This window comes from Topomyia yanbarensis, chromosome 3 (genome assembly GCF_030247195.1).
Source record: "Topomyia yanbarensis strain Yona2022 chromosome 3, ASM3024719v1, whole genome shotgun sequence".
In the NCBI taxonomy this organism is placed as follows: Eukaryota; Metazoa; Arthropoda; class Insecta; order Diptera; family Culicidae; genus Topomyia; species Topomyia yanbarensis.
This window is the reverse complement of record NC_080672.1, coordinates 5,660,873-5,665,684: the sequence shown is the minus strand read 5'-3', so window position 1 is coordinate 5,665,684 and position 4,812 is coordinate 5,660,873. Positions and strand designations below refer to the sequence as shown.

At 41.2% G+C, this 4,812-nt stretch overlaps 1 protein-coding gene across 4 annotated transcripts; it reads left to right on the top strand.

Moving 5' to 3' along the window:
• The first annotated feature begins 330 nt into the window (after window positions 1-330).
• LOC131693232 (uncharacterized) lies at window positions 331-4,812 on the top strand. 4 transcript variants are annotated; one of them, XM_058980891.1, is made up of 2 exons: window positions 331-500; window positions 1,021-4,812. In XM_058980891.1, exon 2 carries the CDS (start codon window positions 1,335-1,337, stop codon window positions 4,170-4,172), a length of 2,838 nt encoding a protein of 945 aa, XP_058836874.1. In that variant the 5' UTR covers window positions 331-500; window positions 1,021-1,334; the 3' UTR covers window positions 4,173-4,812. The 4 variants fall into 4 exon arrangements, 3 of the variants coding, with proteins under 3 accessions (XP_058836874.1, XP_058836872.1, XP_058836875.1); XM_058980889.1 differs by having other exon boundaries at window positions 665-4,812; XR_009306187.1 differs by lacking the exon at window positions 331-500 and having other exon boundaries at window positions 508-4,238; window positions 4,298-4,812.

Sequence of the window (4,812 nt, the reverse complement as noted above, 5' to 3'; positions counted from 1 at the left end):
GATAGATAAATAGAATTGTAATACCGTATTCAATAAAATTACAATTACAATAACAAATGGCAGCTCTGATGTCAATCGCATTAAATTAGCTTTATTTTTGACTGGGTGTATCGAAATGGTATTTACTCAAAATTAAGTTATTGTTTGAAGAGCGTGCAAAGTTTGAAAGCCATCTGTAGGAAATGTTGGGAAATTTGCCAAGTTCTAGCTAAGAGTTAAATCTTTATAGCATTTTTATAGCGAATATTTTTTATCCGCCTTAGCGGTCTTCGGTGCTTTCTGACATTCTTTCAACATGCATTTTTTATTATTTTGTTTTGATTCGCTGGTTCGAGAATGTCGTCGTCACGAGATGCACGTACTTTTAATCATTGAATTTTAATTTTTGCATATTCTAAGTGAAAATAATCAAGTTAATGACCAAAATTTAAAACGCAAACGCAGATGTGACATGCGGTGTTAACAAATAGTTTGAAATCAAAAAAGCTGCTCACGCAAAGGTACAACAAGCAATAACAACTCGTTCAATGCTGTGTTGCTTTGCATTATGTTTTAACTTGACACTTCGTTACGCATTCACAAAACATGCCACATGATTCCAGCATACAGCGTCGTCTGTCTTGTAGTGACGGCTCGACTCTTACCTTTTCCTTTCTTACCGCAGTCTATCATCCACTAAAGATTCGGTAGTAAGTCGATGTGACGAAACTCCAGGTCACGATTGTAAAAAAAAACCTGTTGAAACATCCTTTGGTGAAGAAGTGTCTGTCGAAGAAAAGGCAAATCAAAACTCGTTTCTCATCCACGATTCCCCAGAGATTTTTACCTCTCTTCGGGTCTAGCAAAAACCAAACTTGGCACAGCTCAGTCATCGCTCGGGGTTTTGTTCAGACGGATGCGTTTATAGGTTTACCTCTCAAGAATCAATCGCGCTGACGTGATCACCTCAATACGTTACGTGTCAGCATTCGCCAGTGAAATTGGATAATTGAATCTCTTTATTGTAATAATCTTTTGCAGAACTAGTATCGGTTCAGTGAAACGTGGCTTGAAGGGACAAATACCTACGACGTACGACGAGTGTGGAATTATATAATAGCCCCGAGGACAGTAGTTTGGGAGGATACGGACAGTTAGCCTACTGACGGAATAACGGTGTTTCTCGCGAGCTACTGTACAAAGAAAGTGCCTTGAATGAAATAGGTACGTGGAAGCGCGCAGAAGAGAGAGAAAAAGAAAGTTTTCATCAGTCGGTTATTCCGCTTGGTCACGGTCAGCCGTGTTTTGTTACTATATTGTGAAAGAAAAAGTTTTTTAAGGCGAACAAGATCAATATGGTAGGCTGCTTGAGTAACGTGGGCATTCTGGCGGTGGAGATCATTTTTCCTTCGCAGTATGTGGAACAGACGGAGTTGGAAATTTATGATGGTGTTTCTGCTGGAAAGTACACTATCGGATTAGGCCAAAGTCGCATGGGATTCTGCTCCGATCGGGAGGATGTTAATTCGCTGTGTTTGACCGTAGTAAATAATTTGCTAGATCGGCATAAAATTGCTCGTTCGAGAATAGGCCGACTAGAGGTGGGAACAGAAACTGTTGTTGATAAATCTAAAAGCGTGAAGACGGTTTTGATGCAGCTGTTCGAGAAAGATGGACCAACTAATCTCGAGGGAATCGATACCAAAAATGCTTGCTATGGTGGAACTGCTGCGTTATTTAATGCTTTGGATTGGATAGAATCTTCCAGTTGCAAAGGCCGGCTAGCAATCGTTGTTTGTGCTGACATTGCGGTGTACGCCCAAGGATCAGCACGTCCCACAGGAGGAGCTGGTGCTGTTGCAATGCTTGTAGGTCCAAATGCTCCACTGGTAATTGATCGAGGGCTTCGAGCTACATACATGAAACATGCCTATGATTTTTACAAGCCGGATCTCAGCTCGGAATATCCTGTTGTCGACGGAAAATTGTCCATTCAATGTTACTTAAGTGCACTGGATAACTGCTATCAACTGTACAGAAAAAAGTTTGCTGACGCAAATCCAAGTGCCAGTCCAGTGAATTTGGATTTCTTCGATGCTCTAATATTTCACACCCCCTACTGTAAACTGGTTCAGAAATCATTAGCACGTTTAGGATTGAATGACTTTGTGCTAACACCAGCCGATCAGCGAGCAACTGTTTATCCAGCATTTGATCAATTCATGGATGTGAAACTCGAGGAGACCTATTTCGACCGCGACGTGGAGAAGGCTTTTATGGCTCATTTTACTCCAGTATTCAATACAAAAACGAAACCATCTCTTCATCTCGCCAATCAAGTGGGGAATATGTACACCCCTTCCGTGTACAGCGGTCTCGTTTCACTTCTTATCAATAGCGATATCTCAGAACTGAAAGGAAAAAAGGTTGGCGTCTTTTCCTACGGGTCTGGACTGGCATCTACCATGTATTCGATATCGATAACCAGCGATGTTCAAGCACTTACCTCTCTTAAATCTTACTTAAATTACGTTCAACCCTTACTGGATTCTCGAAACAAAGTGACACCCGAAGATTTCACAAAGATGATGGAAATTCGTGAAGCAAACAACCATGCTGCACCGTATGAACCATCCGGTAGTGTTGAGACACTTTTCCCTGGAACATACTATCTTGCATCGGTGGACAAAATGCATCGACGTTCATATGAACGAGTGCCAATCGCTACAAGCGGTCAACAAGCGGAATTAAACAATGTTGCAGAGAGCAATCACGTGATGGAGACTAAAACGACGGAAGAATGGCTGCCCGACGTTGGTATTCTGGCGCTTGAAATTATTTTTCCATCACAATACGTGGACCAAACAGAACTGGAAGTATTCGATGGTGTATCTGCAGGAAAGTACACCATTGGCCTTGGCCAAAGCCGAATGGGTTTTAGTTCTGATCGCGAAGATGTTAATTCGTTATGCTTAACGGTGGTGCACAATCTGCTCGAGCGTCATCAAATTCCATACTCCAGAATCGGTCGGTTAGAAGTCGGGACAGAAACTTTGGTTGATAAATCCAAAAGTGTCAAATCTGTACTAATGCAGCTGTTTGAGTCTAAACATGTTACAGATGTTGAAGGAATCGATACTACCAATGCGTGCTATGGAGGCACAGCTGCCCTGTTCAATGCTTTGAATTGGGTGGAATCCTCTAGCTCGAAAGGACGACTCGCCCTGGTTGTCTGTGCTGATATTGCAGTTTATGCTCAAGGTACTGCGCGACCAACAGGCGGAGCAGGAGCTGTCGCAATGCTGATCGGACCGAATGCACCACTGACTATTGATCGAGGATTGCGGGCAACTTTCATGAAACACGCCTATGATTTCTACAAACCAGATCTTACCTCGGAATATCCAGTTGTTGATGGGAAATTATCCATACAGTGCTATTTGAGTGCGCTAGATAACTGTTATCAACTGTACAAGCAGCAGTTTGTCGAGCAAAACCCCACCACAGTCGATGCAATCGATCTCAATATTTTCGATGCCATCATATTTCATACTCCGTATTGTAAACTGGTTCAGAAATCGTTTGCACGACTTGGCTTGAATGATTTCATTCAAACTCCTGCAGATCAGCGCTTAACCAAATTTTCTGGCTTCGAAAAGTTCCAGAATGTGAGTCTCGAAGATACTTATTTCGACCGTGACGTGGAAAAAGCTTTCATGACACACTACACACCGTTATTCAACTCGAAAACAAAACCCTCTCTTCATCTTGCCAACCAAGTTGGGAACATGTACACACCATCCGTTTACGGTGGTCTAGTTTCCCTCCTAATAAGCAATGACGTAGCGGAACTAGCAGGCAGAAAAGTCGGAGTTTTTTCCTACGGTTCCGGTTTGGCCTCGTCCATGTACTCGATTTCAATTACCTCCGATGTAGAAGCGGTAGCTACATTTAAGAATAAGCTAAGCTATGTACAACCCTTGCTAGACGCTCGAATTAAAGTGTCCCCTGAGGAATTTACTCGGCTGATGGAGATACGTGAAAAGAATAATCATGCTGCTCCGTACGAACCGACCGGACAGGTGGACGTACTTTTCCCGGGAACATATTACCTGAAACAGGTAGACAATATGCATCGACGTGTCTATGAGCGTGTTACGCGCAGTTCAAGTAACACCAATTGTATATCCTAGTTAGAGGCTCTTAGGTCAGAGATGGCACGTAAGATGATGGTTGGTGGAAATTTACTCATGGCGGAGGTAATAATTTTTAACTTAATAGTACCAAGGACAAATGTGACAATATCTAAACTTTTTAGTTACAGTTCTTATAAATGGAAATATGTTTTTCCAATTATTGCTGTTTTATTGTTAGGCTTTAGATCGATTAGATATCGTTCGTAGTATATTTATAAAGGAACATTCTTTTTTATGAAAAGTCTACTTGCAATTTACTTATTAAGTTTGTTAGGTAATATATCACGGATTGTGTAACATTTCTGAAACTTCAATAATTAGAAGACTGGTCATTTTTATCACTAGTAACTATGTAATTTGGAAAGCCACTGACTTTTTGATAGAACTCAGATTTCGCTAGCAAACAAATGCATAGAGAAAGGATTACAACAAAACACAACACACTGTTGTAGATAGGAAGGAACATTAGAACATATTTAAATATTTATATTTCGACCCATCTATTAAATAGAACACAATGCAAAAGCGTGCATTACTCGCTGTCAGAACAAAATGCAGAACAATTTTTCTGTCCTGTAAGTAGGAGCGCATTGCTCAATGATGAACGAAACAGGAATCCTGTATAAATCTAGTTGGC